Raw genomic sequence first — 22,828 nt, forward strand, 5'->3', positions numbered from 1 at the left:
CCTATTCTATAGATGAGGAAACTGAAGCTAACAAAGGTTAAGTAATTCACCTAAGGTCACAGAGCTAGTAAGTGCCCAAAGTAGAATTTAAATTAGGTCTTCCAGATGCTAGATTCAATGCTCCTTTATCTGTTGTGCTACCTATTACTAAAGGAATTCCCATTAAGGCATGAATGACACACATGCATTTGCATCTTAAAGTATTTGTAGTATTTGTCCAAACAACTTATGGTTCTTCCACATCCCTATTCCTCAAGGCCTCATGTTTCCAAGTGGCCTGTTCGTCTGACCTTCCTGCCATCTTACTCCTTCACCAATCAAAACTCCTATCCTTTTAGCATAAGATTACACCATCTGATGAGTACAGTTTTTAGGTCACTGTATAGTTAAATGGTGGAAGATGTTGGGGAAATATTCTCTAAACCCAAGCACAGGTAGCTAAACAGGAACCCTCAAGCTTCAAGAGGGCCCGGAGACTTTAGAAGCATGGGCATTCAAACTGAATCACACGAATTTCTAGAGCTGATTCTTGGGCTGACTGATTCCTCCATTTCTTGCAGCTATTTCCTGTTCCCAACTTCAGGCTCTCCCTTATGTGGCCCTGACTTTGGTCTCTGCCTCATATTTAGGCAGATCTTTAGGTATGATGAAAGCAAAGAAAGCAATGTCCTGGCTCCAATGGTTGATACACTCTAAGCATGACGCTAGTCTGTTCAAATTGTGAGCCACATATCTTCTGACAGACTTTACCCTCCTTTCTCTTCTCCCACCACCCCTTTCTTAGTCTTCCAAGTAGTAAAAATATGGACTCAACTTTGCAGTATGCCGTATTTTGCATCCATGCATTCACCTAACTCAAAACCTTTTTCTCACTTTTTCAAATGGAACTCACGAAGACTCAGCAAAAAAACCAAACCAAACCAAAACAAAAACAAAAAACCATCCAATATCGGGGAAGGTCTCTTACAGTTTAGTTATGTTATCTGGGGGACAGGGGAGAGAGGAGGGAAACGGGAGAAAAGAAGCCAATTACGGTGATCTCTCCTCTATTCCCTTCATAACAAACAAGATACATGGACAAGGGGTTAAGGATATTACACTGTGTCTGGCACAGATGATTACACTGGTGATAGAACAGCCATTCACGTCCTGGCTTCACAAGCACCCTCAAGCTTCTTTTCTAGTATATTCCAGTAGGTGCTTAATAAATGCTCATTGATTGACTGGCTGTTTATACAATTGTTTCTTTGTTGGTTCCCCCATTAGACAGTGAGTTCCTTGAGGGCTGGGGCTCTCTTTTCCCCTTTGTATCCCAGTGCTTGGTACAGCACCTGGCAAACAGTCAGAGCTTAATAAATGCTCGCTGACTGTCTACTGACATGTCTGGAATTGAATAACGGGTTAGCTTGGAAAAACAACCACGAAAGGTTCCCCGACAACTCAGAAGCAGCAGAGCCGAGGACGCGAGTCCGTCACATGGACGTACTCAACCTCCCCACACTAGCCTAATTTGCCCCTCTCTCCAGGGCTCTCCTCCCGCGGGTTGCTCCGCTCCGTGGCTCTGATTGGTCGGCGATGATTTCATTGTCAAAGAACATCCGGGTCTCCTCTCCCCTCCCCGCCCATAGGTTATTCTGTCCTCCGCGCTACCGACCCGTCCCGCGACTGCCCCACCCCGTAGGACGAAGCAAAACAACCGCCTCTCCCTTGATCTCTTCTCCGTCCCCTCCGCCGCCTCCCGACTCGCCTCCCACGCCCCAGAGAGGCATCTTTGTCCTCCAATGAGGAACGAGGACGACTTTCTCCACCAATCACAATGCAACGCTTGCAATCCGGGGCGGTGTAGGGCCTCTAAGGCCAAACGTGGGTGGTCTGTTGGTTCCTTCTTGGAGCTTGCTTGTACGCAGGGTTTAGAGGTCGGGAACAGCAGGGAAAACTCTTCATAGGGACGCGCCGGAGGTAGATGGGGACTCCGCGTTTGATTGATAGAGGAGTCCTGCCAATCGCGTTTCCGAGCTCTCCCCGCCTTTTGCTTCCATTTAAAAAAAGCCGGTGTGACGGACTTGGAAATTGGCTGAGTGATAGACAACTAGAAAAAGCCAATGACGTGAAGGTTTGAGCCAATTTGGACCAATAGAAAAAGGGAATGGTTAGGGTCGGGCTCAGCAAGAAGGCCAAACGTATGGGCGTTGTTTGATTGACAGCTCCTTTGACTTATGATCAAGTAGGCCACCAACACCAATGAAGGGAAGGTATTGCTGAGTCTGGTTAAGCATGAAGCAAATCGCTTTAAGAGGTTGGGTCTTACTCAGTGGGCGGTGTTTGATGGACACAGATATTGTCCAATTGACAAAGGCCGTTGGTGCCCAATGGGAGATTTGGAACAGAGGCGAGGCCGTGGAGGCGGGGAAAATGAAATGCGGAGTTGCAATAGGGAGCCCAACTGGACAAGAGATCAATGACCGACAGGCCACTCAGCGAACCGGCTTCCGTGACAGGGCGCGTGGCTTCCTAATGGGCGGGGGTTAGGGGCGGGGCCCACTGAGGGGCGGAGAGGAACGCGGACTTGGGGAAGAGGGGGGGGGCACCCATCGCAGAAGGAGCTGAGTTGCTGCTGCTATTGCTGCTGCTCAATGGCGGAGAAGCCGCCCGGGTTCTGACCGACTCGTCCCCCGTTGGCAGTTGCGGGGGAGTTTCCTGCCGGCGCGGCTGGAGTCTCTGTTTCTCAGGGGTCGGTGGTTGGAAGATGCCCCAGAGAGACGAGGCCGCGACGGAGGAGGCGGCGGTGGCGGCGGCGGCAGCAGCAGCAGCAGCAGCAGCGACGGCGCTGAGGTGGAGGGAAGGAGGCAGCGGCGGCGGCGGTGTGAAGGGCCCGACGGTGTAAACAGCCCTTGAGGCGCGGCGGCCGAGGCCGGGGCAGAGGAGGAAGCAGCGGCGGCGAGGGGCCGCGCCTCCGTTGGGATCCCGGGATTAAGTGCGGCGGGGGTGGGGGGGGAACTCTGCGCGGGGCCGGAGCGAGACCCGAGGGACCTCTCTGTCCTCCCGCCCCAGGTAAGCGCCGCCCGTTGCTTCGGGCGAGGGGGAAAAGGTTCCGAGGGTGACGGTCGAGGTGCTCTTCCTCGGAGGCCCTTTTCGGCTGCTTAATTCCCTTCCCTTCCCCCACCCCTCCGGGAGCCCGGGACGGCAGGCCCGACTCCCGGCTAGGCCTTTGCCCTGGCCCTTTCCTCGGCCTTGGCCCGGGGTTGGAAGCGATGGATGCGTTTCAGAGGTCAGCTCCTAGCGGCGGATCAACAAATGTTAAATAATCCGCGTCTTGCTTCTTCTGGCTCCTCACTCAGGAAGCTGCTTTCTCTTTCTTTCCTGCGGGGAGTGAGGTGGTGGTGGAGGGGTCCTCACTCCTGCCCTTACTCTGAGCCTTAAATCATCCCTTCCTCTTCTACCTGGTTTGCAGTCACCTCTCCCCTGGACCCCTTCATCCCTTCCCATTTGTGATTTCCTTCTTACTTTTCGGCAGACCTTTCTTTATCTTGTCATTGCTCCCAACCATTACTTTAAGCCATATCCTTTATTTTCTTTAAATGGCTGCTTTTATGTTTTCTCCTTTCTTCTTCCCTTCTCCCTCTGTTTTATTGTCTAGTTCTTTTAACTGTGGCTGTCTCTTGTGTCGCCATTCTTTGAAAAAATGAAAGCTTTAAACTGAATCTCGTGTCTCTAGGACTGATTTTAGACCCAATGTGGCTGTGGCTAAATCTTCCCACTAATTCTGTCAAAGGCCCACTGAATGTGGGTTGACCTGCTTTATTTGTAGTTTTTTTAATTACTCTGTCTCATTCTTCCAGTACTTACTAAGAGTTACAGGAGAAGCTAAAGACACTTGCTATGTAAATGAAGGGTTGGATGAGGATTAAACAAGAGTTGATTCTTAAGTCATGAAGTCACTCCTTCACTTGTAGTTTAAAAGAAGTCAGATCTTTGCTTTTGGGTGTCATTACAGACTCTTGAAGCATCACCGATTTCTCATAGTGATTTAGAGCTTAACTGCCCTAGAATCCGCAGCCCCAAGAAAACTTTTTTTTAAAAGAAAAATGCACAATTTAGAAATTTGCTTTAGAACAGACCTCTTTAAAATAGATACCACGTGCTTAACATATCAACATAAAGTTGGCAGACTATCATTCTTAAAAGGTTGTTTAGGAATTGAGCCTTGGGGATGTGTATCTACTTTGAATTTTGTTGTTATTAAAATATTAACATCTCCTGTGATATGAGAATTTTTGCTAGGGTTAACACAAGACTTCTTTGAATTTGCTACATGACGGGAGTGTAGATTGTACAAGGATAAACAAATCTCCGTATGTCCTAGAGGATAAAGAAATGTCATCAAAACTGAATTTTAATAGACATTGTTATTTCATTTATTTTTTATGTTATGCAATAGCCAAGTTCTTATAGTTGGCCCACTTTAAATAGAACATTCCTAAATAAACAATGAGGCAAGTTATTCTAGTTTTTTATATTTGCCTCTTCCAGTAATACAGGCTTTTTTATTATAACAAGGACAGACAGTGAAGTATTCAAATAACAATTCTTCTCAGAAGTGTTTCATAGGCCTAGTGAATCTATGTTAGGAGTTTGTCTTTTAAAATGTTTGTTTTTTTTTATTGACTAAATGTAGGAAACTCCTTCTACCAATTCTGTTTGACATCTAGTCTGCAATTTATAGTTGTGGGGAGTTGCCTAGGGCACTGAGAGGCTGTGACTTGGCAGCTAGTGTTATGAGCTAGACTTGAACCCTGATCTTCCTGACTCGGGTTGGTCTTTTATCCCTATACTGTGCTAAGTATGGAAGTGTGTTTGTGTGTGTATGTATCTATAGATAGATCTATATTTATCTGTCTACATTATTTATCATTGAGACTAGGTTTTCAGCTATTTATGGCTTTTTTGTGTAGGAATTTTTCTGATTTTTTTTTTTTACTCCTTGATCTAGGGACTTAAAAGATCCATGTAGTGCCTTATTTTACAGATGAGGAAACTTGTGACCTAGAGATGTTAAGTGATTTGCTTGAGGTCACACCTCTGGTAGGTATAGATGGAAATTTGAATCCAGCTTCTCTTAACTCAAAATCCATTGATCTTTCTCTTCTTTCTCCTGCTTCTTTCCCTCTCTTAGGGTCTCTGTTGTCTTTTTCTCTTTTTTGTGTGGGCTTATTTTGCTATATCTTTATCCCTATCACTGGTTCTGCAACAGTCATTAGTATTGCATTATCAGTATGGTGTAATTTCAGTTTTTTTCTTGCATGTTGGTTAAGATTTCCTCAATTCTTTGTGTGTCCTCTTAATTGTTTCTGTGGTGAATTCACTTAGTATTAGGTTAAAAATGATGACCAAATCATTCATCTTTTTTTACAATATTCATGACAATGAATGTTATACCATTTCTGGTTGTAGTAAAATAAAATATATATACTCAGTAATTAACATATAATTTCCAATCCCTTGAGACTGATTTGAAGGTATGTGTGGTGCATGCAGTAGTGTATTTGAAATGATCAAGACTTCCAGGAAGAGCAGGTTTTTAACTTGACCAGGTCAGAAACTACTATTCTTGTTTAAAAATTCAAATGTTTACTATAAAGGAAAATTGTAAGTTGTTTAACATTGTGAAAATGGGGTCTGTTGATCTTAATGCAGTACCTGGAAGCCTGAGATTTACCGTGTTCCTCAGTGCTGCCAGGGGTTTAGTTAGAACATGGTTGGATAATTGGATGAGCATAGTTTATGTAAGATGGTAGCATCCCTAAAATGTTTTTAAGTTAACAACATCATTTTGAGTGGCATTGTTAAATATAAACATGTCTTTGGTAAATTACTTTTGTGAGTGATAACTACTTTAAGCCTTTTCTCATATAAAGGCATTTATCTATACTTGACTGTATTTAATAGATGGTTACAGATAAAAGATTACAAACATTTTACCTGTTGATAAGATAGAAACCATGTTTTATTTATTATCCTTTGTGATGGACAGTCCTCAATGCTAATTTTGTTAGTCGCCCATCATAAATGTTGACCAAAGAGTAAAGTTACTGGCTTAACGTATGTTGGTAAAAACTTGAAATAAAGAATTGAAGGTTTGTGTTCTGCCCGTGAAAATAACCTGAATAATTGGCAATACTAAATAAAACACACACACACACACACACACACACACACACACACACACACACACACGCACACACGCACGTGCACACACACGAAACTTGATATTGTTGAACTCCAAATTTTAGTATCATAATAATGTTAAAAGAAATTTGACATGCTGATTACAAATTTGTATAGTTCACTTTTTCCCCTAATATTTAAAAATAATAGAATCACAAACTTGTTGACTAGGGATCCCTGGGAATGTGGTATTGTTACTTTTTTCATTTATTTGCATACTTGATGTATTTTCTGTATTGGAAATTTGTTTTAGAATCAGAAATCACACTGGGAACTGCTGTGATCACTAATTATAGTTTTATAGCAAAATGTACCTTTTTAATATCAAGTGAGTTGGCTTTTGAAAGAACTGGTCAAATTTTATGTAGAGATTAATTGCTGTATTGACTAGGTTGAACAAGGCAATGTATAGATAGATAGCCAGGCAGAGATAGAGCCAGGGTAGATAGCCCTTGAAGCTGTTATTCCATTATTACCACCCTCCTTCAAAGTATGAAGGCAGAGTAGGGTTCGGGGAAGTTTAGCAGCAAAATTTAATTGCTTTCACATGGTAACTCCTGAAAGTTTAAGAAATGCCCGTCAGTCCTTTTCACTGTCAGCTACTTCCTGGTCTCTGTCCCTGCTGGGAGTGACTTCATTTCTTTGTGCCTTGCTTTTCTTCATCTTGGAAACTCATGGCTGGCTTGGATAATCTTGAAGGTCACTTCAGTTCTAATATTTTTTGGCCTGAACTAATCCAAAAAATATTGGGGGGTGGGGGTGGGAAGGGGTGACTGGAGGAAGAGAAAGGTGCAATAATTTACTGACGTTTATAATGAATGTTTAGTTTATCTTTCCTCAAGATGATGCTTAGGTCATTAAATTCATTGAAAAAAAGACATTTTAGACTTTTGGTTAAAGTTAATTATTCTAAAGGGCATATTAGGTTATCTGTGGCATCTGATCTATGGTCTGAGGCCTTTTACTAAGTTTTCTAACTTCATTTTAAACTGTAAATACTGTGTTCTGTAGAGTAGGAAAAGCATTTCAGCATGTTGCTCTTCTTTCCCGTCAAAACTTTTTTTTATTAAGCATATGAGAATTATTCTGATTTGCTCTTATTGTTTTCTCAGTGCTGTAATAAAAAAGCTTTTTGATAGTTTTAAGAACTTTCTTAATCTTATATCAATAATTCTGTTTAGCACCTTTGTATGTTCAGACTACGTTAAAAAGTAATGATAGCTTTTAGTATTACTATTAATGTGATAACTTTGGAGGAGTTTTGGCTTTTTAAAAAAAAATTTTAAAAATTTATTTTGATTTATCAACAATCACTTCCATAAGGTTTTGAGTTTTAAAGTTTTCTCCACTTCCCTCCCCAAGACGGCGAGCAATCTGATATAGGCTGTACATATATATTCCTATTAAACATATTTTCACATTAGTGATGTTGTAAGTAAGAATTAGAACCAATAGGAGGAACCGCCAGAAAGAGGAAACAAAACACAAACAAAGAAATGGTCAATGATTTATTAATTTTCAATGCTTTGTTTTCAAGCTTTTAAAAAATGTCTATTAAAATGTGTACTTTAGTGTGGTTTTGCTTTTATGTTCCATCTTGTTTGTGTTTTTCATAAATCATCCAGAGGACAACCCTCATAAACACTGAAAGCTTCTCCTGTGGACATCAGTGCAGCATTTGAGTTGTCCTTTTGTAATCCTTCTCTTTTGCTATATATGATGTATGAATTGCCCTGCTATACTTTTCTCTTCATACTTGACCTGGGTGATATCTTTTATTCTGTTTCTTGTGTATAAGTTATCATTGGTCATATCCTGTAGAGTACTTAAACTCACCATGTGAGCAGTGGAAAGAGCACAGATTCTGGAGTCAGAGGACTTGGTTTCAAGTTTTACCTCTGATAATTATATACCTATGCGACCTTAGGCAAGTCCTTTCACTTTCCTGGGCTTCAGTTTCCTCATCTGTAAAAAAGGGGCTTGGACTGGATGACCTCTTAGGTTCCTTCTATCTCCAAATCTATGATCCCGTCTATGACTGGGTATCACCCCAGTGCTCATTTGTATCGTCTGCAGTTTTGATCTTTTGAGATCAAGGTGCTTGATGATTTATGACCATATAGCATCACCAGGAGAATATTGGTGTTAAAAGATAGCCACCATGCAACAAGGAGTAGTTTGAGATTAATGAAAGCAGTGTTTGGATTATTATTTCTGAAACCAGTTCCCTTCAAGTTAGCAGGCATTTATTAAGTCCCTACTATGCCAGGTGCTGTAAAATAAGTGGTGGGAATACAAAGAAAGGCAGAAACAAAACAATGCAAAAAAACCTAGTCCCTGGCTCTCAGGGAGCTCACAGTCTAATGGGGGGGGGGACGGGGAGAGAGAATAACATGCAAGCAACCATGTACAGACAATATATATATATATATATTTTAAATTGCAAATAATCACAGAAAGAATGCACTAACTACCATTATTGTATTCCTTCCTGGCCTAGGTTATTGTCCATCTTCAGCATGTGAGATGTTATTAATATTGATGGATAGATCATGCTAAGAGAAAGCACAGCAATGTTCTCAGAAAAATTTTCTTTGGCCTTTTAATGTACCCACTACCAACTTGTACTGGTAATATCTAAAGTGTTGTAACTGCTTGTCATTAAACAGTTTTCATAGCTTTTGTAACAAAAGTATTAAATCAGTTTTTGAAATAATCAATAGCCTCATAAATTGAAGAATGTAAATGAGAGCACTGTTGTTAGATTTATGTTAAACTAATGTCTAAAGTACGAGTTATTAAACTTAAAGCTTACATTAATGCCTAATAGGTATTATTATCAGATATTGAAAATTGGTTTTTTTTTTTTTAGAGAAAGTTAAAATGTTACCTCAGGATTAAGTAGTTTGAATTTATTATAGAATGAAAGTCATGGAATTTTTAGGAACTGTGACTTTAGAAATGATGTAGCAAAACCCTCTCATTTTGGCTCTTATGTGTTAATAATTTAGAAATCTTTCATTTGTAATGGGGAAACTATTGTTTACACTGTGGAAGGATGAGGAGGATCATTTTATTTTTAATTTAGCATTTAACTTATCTTTTTAAAGATGAAGGCTAGTACTTTGAGGAAAAAGTTTGATTAGAAAATGATTGGTAGACGAAGACCTTCGTGAAGGTTCTGAAGTGGAATTTTAGTGTCCTCTGGAAGGCTTTTTAAGTATTGATAGCTTTGGCTTATATGCGTGGTTTCACTTCAGAACTAATAGCCTTTATTCTTCATAAAATTACAGATTTTCAGAGTGGGAAGGAATTTCAGTAGCCATCTAGTCCAACCTATACTGGAGAAGACTGTGCACTAAGATATACCCTAAAGTGGTTACATAACACCTTAGTATGTAAGACTATGTAGGGGTCTGGACTGGGTTAGGAAATTAAATGCAAAAGGAAGTGTTGAGAAGTCCAAACTATTAATTAATAACTATGCCGGCTTCTGTCCTTTTTCTTTTTCCTTATTACAGATAATCTTTTTGACCTAGTTGTTGATTTGATTAGAACACTAGGCACCAAGGATTAAAAGAAGAGGTTGCCTGAATTGGAATTAGCTAAGTAATCTGTAAGCCTTGAAAGAGGAAGGGGGGAGCAATGCAGATACAAAATCCCTGGAGGTGGGGAAAGATAATGGGGGGGGAAGGGGGTATATATAAGTATTGGAAAGAGGTGATTGGTCAAGAGGTTTGTTTAGTACCAACCACTAAAATCTAGAATCCCCTTAATAAAAGGATTTGTTCCGTGAAGTTCAGATGCAGTCAGAGGGCTGCACTTGAGGACCTAAGAGGGCCACATGTAGCCTGGAGGCCTTAGGTTCCCCACCCCTGCACTAGGGGGCACTTGGAGCCTAGTGTAGCTTGGTTGGTTTATGTATGACTTAGTTTCTTAGGTTGAGTGGGAATGTTTGTAGGAACATGTTTGATGAGGATAATATTCCTTATGTTTTCTTACATAAGTATGACTGAAAGCATTCTGTAAGTAGTACATATAAATAATGTCCCCTTTGGTTTCAGGTGATAGCTGCATCAGGTTTTACTGCATCAGATTATTTTGTTGTTTGACATATTTCTTCATAATGGCTATAGAATCATCCTATCTCTGCTTTGTCACATTAAGATTAGTTTGTGTAACTTGTTTCTTTTTTATGACTCCTTTTGACTTTTTAAATTTCTACTTGAAGTTATCCCAACTTTATTATACAGTAGTTACTTAGGCTCTCTCTTACCTGTCTTTAAACTTTCAGCTTGGCCAAGCAGTTGATGAGTTTTGCCACAAGTATTGCAATTAAGTTTTCAATGAGATTTTCAGTTTTTATTGTTTAGAGTCAGCTTGGTGGTACAGTGGCTAGCACCGTAAGGCCTGAATTTAAATTTGGCCTTAGACATGACATTTGACTGTTGTTTGCCTTAGTTTTCTCACCTTTAAAATGGGGATAATAGTAGTGTCTATCTCCAAAGTTTTTTGAGATTAAAATGAGGTAATATTTGTAAAGCATTTTGCAAACCTTAAAGTGCTGTGTAAATTCCAGCTAGCTGATGTTATATATTTTGGGGCTGAATGCCTTTTGTGGTTGTGCTAGGAGTAGCTAGGGGCCACTTGCCATTTTGTCTTCACTTGGGAATCACTGATCTAGAAGATGAGAGAATCATATATTTATATGGTGAACTTGATCAAATTAGTGAGTAGGGCATGTTTCCTACATATCAAGGCAGGCTAGCTTGGGCCATTAAAGTAATTTTATTAGAATAATAATGAACAGTAGCTATATTAGTGAAATGAGAGACATGACTTATTAAAAATGAGCAATTTTTTTTCTTTAGAGTATTTTATTTATTTGTGCTTCATGGGAAGGGAAGGATCTTTAAGCTTACTGTATTGACTTTCATTGTTCATTTTAACATTATCTAAGATTTGTCTATATGTCTCAGACCCCAAATTTTAAATACCTTTCCCCATTTCTATTTGCTTTTTATAAATCTTATAATTTTAAACTTTATATTCTTTTTGGGTCTTGATTTTTATTTCTGTAAAACTGTGGAGATGAAAGTTATTAAAGTTATTAAAAGATTTAAGCCTTTTTAAATGTACAGTATGATAGTAGAATCGTACTTTTATGATTGGGTTAGTATATTAAGATTTATTTTCTGCCTTATGAAATTTTATGCTTTGGTCTAAAATATTAATGTGACTGAATGTATTTTTTGCAAGTGGAATACTTGGTTCACATAGACTTCTGTAGGGCCTGAAAGATGTTGTTGGAGTTGGTTTAGGGAAATAATTAGGGAAGAATAGAATTATTAAGGTAATCTTACAGCTAATTTTGGTAAATATGTTATTTCTTTAATTTGTGAATTGAATCCTTTTCTCAGGTAGTAGGCCTGAGTCAGTTGAAATTATAGGTCTCACTATCTTGGCTTGCTGCTGCTGTGCTCCCTTGTTTTTGTCTCCATGTCTATTTAAACATTTGTAGTTAAGCTAAGTGGGACTATGTAAGTGGATGGCAGTTTTGTTTTCTTTTGATTTTGCTTTTATTTTCAAGGCTCTGTTAAAGAAGAAGGAATGAAAAACATAGGGATCAGCAATTACTAATGGAGAAGAGTGGAAATAGATAGTTTGGAGTCTTGAAAGGAAGGAAAAGAATATAAAAATTGCAAGACAGTGTGAAATGTATTTTTTAAATAAAGCTAGATGGGGAGGATCGGGGAGAATCTTGGTTAAAAAAAAGTTTAGGGGCTACTCAATGGTTTCCTACTGTCACTGTGAACTTTTTGCAACTTGGTAGACTATAGAAACATTTTTGGTACCCAAACAGTAAAAAATGTAATGACGTTGTAAGAGAATTTGTTTCTAGGCCTTGACATGAGAATTAAGACCTTCAAGGATGTAAAACGTAAAATGCTGCTTGGTTGTTACACATACCTTTATAGTTGTGTTCGAACGGTTATAAAATCTTGCAGGTGGATGAAAATATTTTATTTAGTACCTGTAGAGTTTACAAGTCATGTTGAACTAATGTGTTCATTTAAGTTTTTTTTTATTAAACTTTACAACAAAAATAAGCATACACATCAACATTAGTTGCATTCATCAAGGAACATATAATCTCTTTAGACTATATATTCAAATACATATAAAATTTTGAAGTGTATTTTACTCAGGCATTTGAAATTTCCTTTGATATAAAATTTTTAGTAGGAGTAAGACATCTGCCCAACAAAGTTGAATAGGTAGTCCTCGTACTTATAGTAATTTATGTTCTTACAAAAGGCTTTTTATGTTTTGTAATTCAGTTCTACAAATGTTTGTTGAGCACCTACTATGTGCAATGTGTAGTGCATATCAAAACAAAAATGAAAAAAATCACTTGCTAGCAAAAATGTGTGAGTGTGTATGTATTTATGGGGGGGGTGTGTGTGTGTGTTGTACTTGGAGCTGAGTGGATCAGAAATGCCTCTTGGTGGGAGGTTGCACCTGAGTGGTGCTTTGACAAAAACTAGGGATTCTGCAAGGTCCGGTATAGGAGGGAGAGTATTTCAGACTTGAGAGATGGAATGTATGCTCTGTACAAGAGAGAGCTAGCAGGCTAATTTGACTGAAAAAGAATTAATGTGAAGGGGAAATATTATTAAATAAGACTGGGTATATTGGGGATAGATTGTGAAGGACTTTAAAAACCATTCCGTGGATTTTGTATTTTATCCTAGAGTAAACCCTAAGGGGTTTGGGTTTTTTGTTTTTTAAAAAAGGGACAATGTGGTCAAATGCATATTTTCAGTATATGAATTTTGAGAGACTAGAGGCAGTAAGACTAATGATGATGTTGCTGCTTTGGTCCAGGTGAGAGATAGAGCCCAGAGCTAGGCTAGAGTTCTGTGTGATTGGAGAGGGATGTAATAGATGTTGATTCTCTTTCTACAATCGCACTTGACAAGTGATTGGACCTAAGAGCTAAGGGAGAGGGAAGAGTTGAAGTTGATTAAGAAATTGTGACTTTTAAGGATAGTATTGACCTCAGCAGAAAAACGTGAGTTTGGGGGAGGATAATAGAGGAATATGAGTTGAGTTTGAGATGCCTTTGGGCTATCCAGGTAGAGTTGTGCCGCAGGCCATTAGTAATGTAAAACTGGGCTGAGGGTTGAATATATAGATTTGAGAGTAATTTATTCTGTTGATCCATCCCTCTTGGGCTAACTTCACCAAGGGAGAATGTAGAGAGAGAATAGGGACTAGAACCAAGTACTGGTTGACTTGGGGAGAACTCCTGTTCTTAATGAGCCAGAGGAAAATGTTGATCCAGAAAAGAAGACTGAGAAAAAATGGTCAGACAGATTGATGAGAAGTAGGAGAGGACACGGTCATGGAAGCCACGAGAGGAGAGAATGTCCAAATGGAGGAAATGGTTTACAGTGTCAAAAGTTACTTAGGCCAAGTAGAATGAAATTGAGAAAGGTCTATTAGATTTGCATTTGAATAATTGTTGGTAACCTTGGAGAGGTGGCAAAAGGAGAAGTTAGCTTTGGCAAGATTTTTCACATCCTTATCATAGAATGAGGGATGATGAGAGTTTTTAGGTGTGAAAAGGGGGAGAAGAGAAAGGATAGATTGCCTATGCTAGGCAGTAGATAAGAGTGCTGGGCCCGGAGTCAGGAAGACTGGAGTTCAAATGTAACCTCAGATACTTACTAACTGTGTGACTTTGGGCAAGTCCTCTATTTGCCTCAGTTTCCTCATCTGTAAAATGGAGATAATAATAGCACCTCTCCCAGGGTTTTACTTCCTTGAGCTGCTCTCATGAACAGTAGCAACATTTCTCCTGCATGAATTTCTGCCTGCAAAATATGACCTCAGGCAGAGGATAGAACCAGATTACTTGTGATAAATTTTCTGCCCTCTGCTGTCTTACTGGGTTTAGAAAGCAAACAAAATAAAAACCCCTCAACTGCTTTGAATGCTAGCCAGACTCAGAGAATTAAGTATTACGGTCTCAACCTCAAGTCTTCCATATTGCCTCATGAACATGTTGTAACCATTACCTGCACATTCATTATCTTTTGCTTTTATCAGCCACTTAAAATAATTGTTTTAGTAATACTTTATGTCCATTTAATGATTTTCTTTTTAAAAAGTATATCAGAAATTTAGATATATACGTGTGTATGTGTATGTGTGTGCATGTGTACACACCCACCTCCATCTCCAAGCAAGTCTTGCCATTGAAAATAATTGCCTTGTTCAGAACATTTTTTTGGAGCCCTTTTAGAATTAACTTGAGCAGGTTTTTTGTTTTTTGTTTTTTAATCAAGCACAGAAGAAAAGCTTTGTTATTTATTCATGTGGCATTATTCCTTAATTGGTTCCTTTTTCTCTTAGTCTCCTATCTATTCCTCTGTTTCCTGCACCTTCCCTCTCCAAGGAATTCCCAGAGGGGGATTTTATTGGTGTTAGTTTGGTTTCAAGAGATTCTGGGGAGAGGGGCTGAGGAGACCATGTGACCAGACTGAGAGTCCAGGAAAGCTTTATATAGAGAGCATATCAGGAAGCATAGGCCTATAATTCATTTGTTTGCTACTGGCTTCTGTAAATGCCATAAGTAGGTGTGATTGGTTTGCTACCACAAATGCTAGGGTTGGTTGATAGAAATAGAGACCTACTCATACTTGATTGTCTTTAAATATTGTAATACTTATTATCTGTAGTATAATGCATCCATTAAATGTTGTATTGAGAATGTTAGACTGGCAACCTGGGATATTTATTTCTCTTTGGAGAAATGATCATTTCAGAAAGTATTTTAAGTCAAGCTCACGGGCCTATAGTTTTCAGACTTTATTCTTTTTTAAAAATGAGACTAACTTCTGTCCTCCCGTCCTATGGATTCCCTCAGCCCTCTTCTTTCTTTATGATTTTTCAAAGGTCTTTGACACAGTTCAGCAGTGACATCTGTCATTTATTCTTAGTAACTGAGAATATGGTTCATCTGGACCTAGTGATCTGAAATGCAATGATTTTATATTCCCTCTTGCCTACCTCTGTTCCCGTCTTGTGTTTATGTGTTTAAAGAAATCTTAAGTTGGTTGCTAGGTTTTCCATACATCCACATTGGTCTCTTTTTGATTTGTTTCTCTGTATGTCTTTAGGATTTATCATTTTGAGTGCTTCCCGTTCCTCCTGGCCTGACTTCCTCTATAGAATTGGTCCATGGAATCCTACTCAACATTGCTCTGAATCATTTGAAATCTGTATTTCCCAAAATCTACAGTGTATGCCAGACTATTTGCATGTCCAATTCTCTTTAGTCATAGATTCTAAGATATAATGGCATACAAATATTTTTGAGATGAAGGGAATAGAAGAAGAGGTCAAATGGCCTCATTTTCTGATTAAAGAATCAAGGTCCTCCACTGAAAGAGGGGGGTTAGAAAAGGTGTGGGAAGCTTGAAGAAGGAAGAAGAGGTTTGGAATAGCTTCTGTGGGGAGTGAGATAGGAAGTCAGGAAGGAAAAGCAAAACTGCCTTGCTTGCCCGAAAGTCCAGTCAAAAGGCCCAGTGGATGTTAGATAATATGAATTTATAACATATCCAATCAGCTCAGTTTTGAGATGTCCTCTAGCTGTGTTTCGTAACCCCAGTGGAGGAAGATGATGTTGAGAATGATGCAGGGCCGAAGTTTGGCAAGAAATGAGCAATGATAATATAAGTGATTGGAAAATACAAGACAGTGTAGAGTTTAAATGGCTGGTAACTATTGGGTTGATGTTCATGTGAGAGGAAAGTGAAGTACTAGCAGAAGTAATGGATTGGGAAAAACTGAAGGATGGAGGGATTGAAGGTATGGATGAGGGGAAAGAATAGGTTTATAAGTGGTGAAGGGTAGGAAGAGGAGATGGAATGAAAGGAAGTTATACTTAGGGGAATATCAGTTTTTAACTAGGGAATTGGAATACTTAGGCATGATAGTGGGATTTACCATATGACTGTCCTTGTGTGTGAACAGACAGGGGTTGAAGGATGAGTAAGTATGGGATTTAATAGGGTTATAGAATTGGGAGTTTAGGTAGTTTGAAGAAAAATTTCAGTGGACATTAAAGTCCCCGAATACAAGGACAAGAGTTTGGAAGGAAAGGAGTATGATGAGCCAGGTGTGCTGACCCACGTCAGAAAAGAGAAAGAATGATCTGGGGGAAGTTGCAGGGAGGGGAGGGGTTGTAATTTTGATTGGTTGGCAAATTATGATTGAATGGACTTCAAAAGAGTAAAGGTTTCTGAGTAATAAAGGTAAGACCTGGAAATGACACTGGTATTCAAGGAGTATTCTTGCTCCCTCTCTAATTCTTTCTCTTTCCATTCCCTCACTCCTCCCAACTTTCTCATATTCTCTTACCTCACCTCAGGTTTAGAGTTCCTTTTTTTCTTCATGTTCTTTTCCCTCCCTCTCTTTCCTTCCTTCCTCCTTTCTTCCCCCCTCCCACATGGAATAACACTTTTAGGTAAAGAAATTTAATGTAAATTTGTTGCTTCTTCATGGTGTTATTCTTTGATAGAAATAGGAAAGTTAATATGTATGTAGAGCTGATTTGAGTGAGCATTTAGAGTTCTTAGGTGAAAAAGGTCCAAGCCAAATATAAATGTCCAGTGGGCATTTAAGGGAGATTTGGGAATCATCAGCCAGGAAGTAGTAAAAGCCATGGATTAGAGCTGTTTCCAAAGGAGAAAATCTACAGATTCGAATTTGTGTGGAGGCCCTTGGAAGAAAAGAAAGAACCATAGTGAAAGAGACTTAAGATAAAAGGTAGGACAGGAGTCCTGGAAACTGACATACAGTAAAAAGAGGAGAGGATTATAGTCAGTGGTGGCAATATGGTGCGGTACACTACTATCTTGAGTAATCATTCTACTCTGATTATTATGTTATCTGATGTCTGTGTTGTCTTTGAAATATGTATGTGCTCACTCATAATGAGTGGAAGATCTAAGCTTTTAGTTTTCTGAGTAGTGATAATTAATATGTTTTCACTTCTCTTGTAACCAGTTTTGTGCATTTGAGACTGGTTAGCATTAGAGACTCAGTCTGTGACCAGGAACTATTTGGCCTCTGTAGGAATTGAAACTAGAACCATACTGTATTATGTTATAATTTTGTTCTCAGCAACTGAATAAACCCATTGTAGGTGAAGATTACTGATGTCTAGTCAGGCAGACCCACAAAAATTTTTCATGCAAAGATAATACAGAAGAGAGATGTGATTATTTTATGAAACTTTTGCTGTCTGGTTTTCTTAATTTGTTTTTTGGTGGTACCTGGCAGCATCTTGGGGTGTTCAGGCTATCAAAATAACAGAAAGCTGCTGGAAGTCAGAACTCTTCAGTGCTGGCTCTTTCTTATGTGCTTAGTGATAAAAAAGCTTTTGGGATTGAATGGAGGCAGTTATTCTTGGTGTTCCCCCCCCCCATTGGTTCTAAAAATAAGCCTTAAAATGTTCAAGTCTAAGATTTGGTAAAGACCAACTGGATATGGTTAAAAATGAACGTACTGTATAAACAAACATTTCTTTTTTTTTTCCACTTTGTAATTGAGTTTAATTGCCTTTGGTCTTCTGAGAAAAAATGAAAACATGTTTATGACTCCTATTCTTTGAAATCTTTGTGGCCTTTCGTATATGCTTACACTAAGCTCAGCCTTCTGGCGGTAGGGGGATGAGGAAAGGTAGTTAGGGAGGGTCACTGGTGAGGCCCGAAGGCACGTTACCTCTCATTCACAGCAGAGCATCCAGTCACTGCTCACATGCTGATTCACTTTGGATCTAGGCAAGGCTGGTTTTCATATCCAGTCCAGTATTTACATATGGGATTTGCCATATTAAACAAACATTTCTTAAGTAATATGTGGAAAGCGGTGGAATGGGACACTATGGATAGAGTACTGGGCCTAGAGTCAAGAGGGCCTGAGTTCAAATTTGACCTCAGAAAAGTAGTAGCTGTGTGACCCTAGGCAAGTCACTTAACCCTATTTGCCTCAGTTTCTTCATGCATAAAATGAGTAGGAGAAGAAAATGGCAAACTACTCCAGTATCATTGCCAGGAAAACCCCAAATAAGGTCAAGAAGAGTTGGACATGACTAATTTGACTAAACAACAGCAAAGACGAGCACATCTGTAGGCCTTCATTTCTTGGTGCATGTTTGAATGGGATATGAAATATCGTCTGGGACTGACTAGATATAGTGATGTAGGTGAGTTTTTATTCATCATGATTTGCTTAGTCCCAGGGCAAAATACCAGATACACTCTCTCAGCATGGCAGAGGTCTCTCTGTCAGGTGGCTGTTCGTAGAAGGAGAAATGGGGGTGGGTAGCTATAAAGGAATAGCAGAGATGCTGGATAGGTCTTGGTTTCCTGAGAGATGATTGATTATGAAGCACTATCTGGAACCAGTTGACATGGTAGACTAGGTGAGTGAGTGATTAGGAAAACCTTTCAAATAACAGCTTGTACTTGAGTTAGACCTTATAGGAAGGCATTTCAGCAAATAAATATATTGGAGGAGAGGATGAGGAACATATCCATTTGTATCTTAGTATCTGGAGAGGGTAACTTGAGTTTGGAGTATTCAGTTTGTCTAGACCACTGAGAAGCTGAAAAGGTAAGGATGGGATAGGCTGGGATAGGTGTGGAAATACAGATTGGGGCCATGTTGTAGAGGATCTTGAATGCCAAGATTTTTTTTCCCCAGTGGGTAAAGAATAGGGGTTTAACTTTGTTTTTAAATGTATGTAGATATGAGCATACATACAGTAAATGTATAGTTAATTGAATTTTTAAGATAGGGTAATTTTCTCAATTGATTTTTTTCTAATTTTGTAAGGTTTAGGTATTTTGTTTCAATTTCTGTTGAAAATCTAAATGAGTAATCGCTGTTTCTAGCCACAGTAAGTGATCATGTTGAGCATGAAAGTTTTGCTTTTGGTTTTTTTTTTTTAAATTCAGATCATTATACATAAGGTGATTAGTTCGGTACATTTGGATTTGGGGAAGGGGGTAAGCATGTCTTAAGTGCCTACTATATGTCAGCTGTTGTACTCATTTAATCCTTGCAACAGCCTTATGAGGTGCATGCTATTATGGACCCACATTTTATACTGAGGCAGACATTGGTTAAGTGTCTTGCCCAACATCACACAGCTAGTAAGTATCTAAGGCTAGATTTGAACTGAGGTCTTTCTGATTTCCTGCCCAGTGCTCTATCTTTAAGATTGTATTAAGTATGTATTTTATCCTGGAACATCCCCAGAATGTCATTTGCACTTAGGTTTAGTTCATAGTTAAAAGTTCTTAAAATTAGAATGTCATAGGAAAAAAGAACTGTGCCTTTGACTTAATTGGGCTCTAGATAAATCAGGGTTTTAGTTTACTGTTCTGACTGATAAGCATTGAATATCTAATAGTCTCAAGTACTCCTTCAGGGCACTATAGTCCTAAAATACCTGCTCCAAGTGTTAGTGCACCTTTGATTTCCTGTATGTGTCTTTCATGATGGACTTGTTAATTAAAATGTTCACACTTGAAAAGGAAATGAGTAGGAACTGTTTTGTGTTTTGGTTTATATTTAGTATTAAAATTAGTTAGCTACTTAGCTCAGTGTTTTGTCTTTAACTGTTTTGTTAAATACAAATACATACATACATACATACATACATACATACAAATACGCACACATGCTGACTTGGTTGGGTTCCTTAGCCATTCTCTAGTCTGTGGGCATCTAATTTGTTTCCAATTCTTTACTGTCACAAAAAAAAATGGTTAAATATTTTTGATGTATATGAGGATTTTCTTATCAATAATAGCCCCTTTGGGGTAATAAAGTACTGTTATACATATCTTTGATGTATATGAGGATATTTTAATTAATGGCCACCTTGGAGCAAAAGGGGGAAGGAAAAGGGAATAGATGTTTATGTAACACCTACTATGTGCCAGGCATTCTGCCAAGTGCTTTACAAATGTTATCTGGTAATATAATTTCTGAGTAAAAGGGCATTAGATAATTTAATAATTTTATTTGTATAATTCAAGTTGCTTTCTGAAAGGATTGCACTGATTTACAGTGACACTAGAAACTTACCTGTTTTCCCACAACCCCTCCAGCACTGACTATTCCCGTATTTTTTCATCTTTGCTAATTTGCAGGGTTTGAGGTGAAATTTCTGAGTTGTTTTAATTTGCACTTCTCTTACTATTAGTGATTTGGAGCATTCTTTCACGTGGTTGTTAATGTGTAGTTCTTTTGAGAACTGTTTGTTTATGTCCTTTGGCCACTTATCAATTGGGGAATGTTTTTGGTCAGATAGATGAACAAATTCTTTGATTATATTTATATATCTGATTCTGTCTATAGATAGAAATAGATACCTGATTATATCTATACAATGTCTGTTGATTGTTTATATAGCTTGGATACCAACCCTTGTTAGAGAAATTTGATATAAAAATTTTTTTTCTCATCCGACCTCTTCTGTTCGTATCCTAGGTACACTAATTTTTGGCTGTCCAGAAGCTTTTCGGATTGATGTAATTAAAATGATGTATTTTATCTTTTTAATCTCTGACTTTTTTGTCTCTCTTGTTTAGTTAAGAATACATCTTCTACCCATAGCTGTGAGAAGTATAATCTGCTTCTTAAATTTTCTAACCTACTTTAAAAGTGTTTTTCTCATAGTATTTCTCAATTCTCATAGTACTTCTGATTGATTAACTGGAAAATATAAATTACTTAGGAAAGAACTTCCTATTTGTTAAAAACTGCTTGGAAAACAGAAATTAGGCTTAGATCAGCATCTTTCATAATATTCCATATTCTATTTTTAAAAAACATTTTATTTTTTTTCTTTAGTTCTCTCTCTACTCCAACCCTTTCCCCACCCATTGAAAAGGCAAGAAATATGATACCCATTATACATATGAAGTTATGCAAAATACGTTTCTACATTAGGTGTGTTGCAGGGGAGGGAAATAAAAGTTGCTTCAGTCTGTACCCAGAATTCATCAGTTCTCTGGAGGTTGGATCCTTTGGTATCATTGTGGCTCATTGTATTGATCAGAGTGGCTAAGTCTTTCACAGTTTGTTGTTTCAGTGACACTGTTCCTGTGTACATTGTTTTCCTGTTTCTACTCACTTTGTATCAATTCATATAAGTCCTAGGATTTTCTGAAATCATCCCCTTCATCATTTCTTGCAGCACAACGGTATTCCATCGTAATCACATATTACAACTTGTTCAAGTCATTCCCCATCGATGGGCATTCCCTAAGTTTACAGTACTTTGTCGCCACAAAAAGAGTTGCTATAAATATTTTTGTACACATGGTTCCATTTCCTTTGATGTCTTTGAAATAGAGACCTAGTAGTGGTATTGCTGGGTCAGAAGGGTATGCACGGTTTTATTGCTCTTTGGGCATAGTTCCAAATTGTTCTCTAGAATAGTTAGGCCAGTTGTACTCCACTAACAGTGTGTTAGTGTCCCTGTTTTTCCACATCCCCTTCAGCATTTATTTTCCTTTTCTATCATATTAGCCAATTAGATAAATGTGACGTAGTACACTTCAGAATTGCTATAATTTGTAGTCCTCTAGTTATTAATGATTGAGAGACTTTTTTAATATGATTATTGATAGCTTTGATTTCTTCCTCTGAAAATTTCCTTTTTATTTTCTTTGACCATTTAGCAATTGGGGAATGGCTTTTATTTTTATAAATTTGGCTTAGTTCCTGATATAATTGAGAAAGGAAACCCTTATGAGAGAAAATTTCTCCCCAGTTTCCTGCTTTCTTCTAATTTTGGCTACACAATATACTCTAAATGGATATGTGATTTTAATATGAGCATTTATGAAGCTTGAGGCCATATGATGAAGAATGTTGGATTTGGAGTCAGACTTAAGTTTCCCTGTCCATAAAATGGGACTAATATTTGTATTATCTATCTGATAGACTCATTGTAAGGAATATACTTTAGATTTTCACCCTGGACTGCTGCTGGTCAATTCTTGAGTCATGTTTATATAAAAGGGCAGCATAGTTTAGGGATAGACAGTTGGACTTGGGTTCAAGTTCTGCCTGTGGTATTTATTGGGTACGTGACTATGACCATCTGTAACTCAGTGGCCCCTATAAGATGGGGATAATAATACTTTGTGGGCCTGTTACAAGGCTTAAATGAGATAGTGTATAGAAAGTACATTGTAAAATAAGTACCTACAAGTGATAATTTTTCATTCTTTCAAAAAGATTTTCAGAGAATATGGTCTGTAATATGTGAGGAAATTCATTCTGGTATTTAAAATTCAGTTGCTGATAAAGTGGATTTAAAATCAAATCAATTAGAACATAGTTCCTAGATGGCTGTAACTTTAATTTTTAGATATATCCACCATACATTTTGAAGTAGTTTGAATTGGGTTTTTTTTTAGCCCCCATTCTACATAACCACTGATTTGACTTAAAAAAACCAACAACCCATAGCTAATTTAAGCAGATAGATACATGTCATCTTTTG

The 22,828-nt window shown here is 38.3% G+C and overlaps 1 protein-coding gene across 3 annotated transcripts in view; it reads left to right on the top strand.

Moving 5' to 3' along the window:
* Nucleotides 1–2,969: 2,969 nt before the first annotated feature.
* Nucleotides 2,970–22,828, top strand: part of PPM1B (protein phosphatase, Mg2+/Mn2+ dependent 1B) — an 80,888-nt gene continuing 61,029 nt past the window's right edge. Inside the window, exon 1 of one of the 3 annotated variants that reach the window (XM_021001331.2) lies at nucleotides 2,970–3,051. Coding sequence is in view for 2 of the 3 variants with exons in the window: in XM_078149498.1 (XP_078005624.1) it covers nucleotides 3,256–3,268 (13 nt within the window). In the remaining variant the exon portion in view is untranslated. Of the gene's footprint in view, nucleotides 3,052–3,158; nucleotides 3,269–22,828 lie in introns of those variants that run through there. The other 2 variants (XM_078149498.1, XM_078149499.1) reach the window with 2 other exon arrangements.

The sequence above is a fragment of the Phascolarctos cinereus genome, unplaced genomic scaffold, assembly GCF_003287225.1.
Source record: "Phascolarctos cinereus isolate Bilbo 61053 unplaced genomic scaffold, phaCin_HiC Scaffold_2;HRSCAF=192, whole genome shotgun sequence".
NCBI classification, from domain to species: Eukaryota; Metazoa; Chordata; class Mammalia; order Diprotodontia; family Phascolarctidae; genus Phascolarctos; species Phascolarctos cinereus.